Here is a 618-nt window from a genome sequence, read left to right on the forward strand (position 1 = left end):
GAGCCCACATCCCTCAGGTCGGAGCCCACATCCCTCAGGTCGGAGCCCGGGTCCTTCAGATCCGAGCCCAGGTGCCTCAGGTCAGAGCCCACATCATTCAGATCTGAGCCCACATCCCTCAGGTCGGAGCCCGGGTCCTTCATGTCCGAGCCCGATTCCCTCAGATCCGAGCTCGAGTCTCGCAGATCCGAGCCCAGGTCCCTCAACCTGGAGCCCGAGTTCCTCAGCCCGGAGTCCGGACTCCTCAGATCGGTGCCTGCCGGCGCACTGGCCGTACCCAAGTCGCGATGTGCAGCCAAGCCGCTCTTCTCCCGGATCCTCTCCTCGCACAGAACCAGCCGCAAACCAGCAGGCGCCATGTTTTCAAACGGAACGCTAGACCCACTGCGCCTGCGTAGTGCGTCCGGTGGGCGCTGCAGCGGGATTACAGACGGGCTGGCGGGGGCGGGGCCAGACTGGGCGAGACCCAAGGACCAGGTCCCAGGAGCAATCGCACTGGGTAGTGGGTGTGGCCAGTGACGATGAGGGCGGGCAGAGGGGACAGGGTGGGCGGGGCCGGGCCGGGCTCTGGTAGCGTTGGCTCTAGGGTGAGGGAGACAGGGATCCCGCCCGGAGGAA

The 618-nt window shown here is 66.5% G+C and overlaps 1 protein-coding gene across 1 annotated transcript in view; it reads right to left on the minus strand.

Annotated features, from left to right (window-relative positions):
- Positions 1 to 359, minus strand: part of CEP72 (centrosomal protein 72kDa) — a 19,377-nt gene extending 19,018 nt beyond the window's left edge. The window contains exon 1 of the mRNA XM_006876904.1: positions 278 to 359. Coding sequence (XP_006876966.1) covers positions 278 to 359 — 82 coding nt within the window. The remainder of the gene's footprint in view (positions 1 to 277) is intronic.
- Between the last annotated feature and the right edge of the window lie 259 nt (positions 360 to 618).

This window comes from Chrysochloris asiatica, unplaced genomic scaffold (assembly GCF_000296735.1).
Source record: "Chrysochloris asiatica unplaced genomic scaffold, ChrAsi1.0 scaffold00424, whole genome shotgun sequence".
Taxonomy (NCBI): domain Eukaryota; kingdom Metazoa; phylum Chordata; class Mammalia; order Afrosoricida; family Chrysochloridae; genus Chrysochloris; species Chrysochloris asiatica.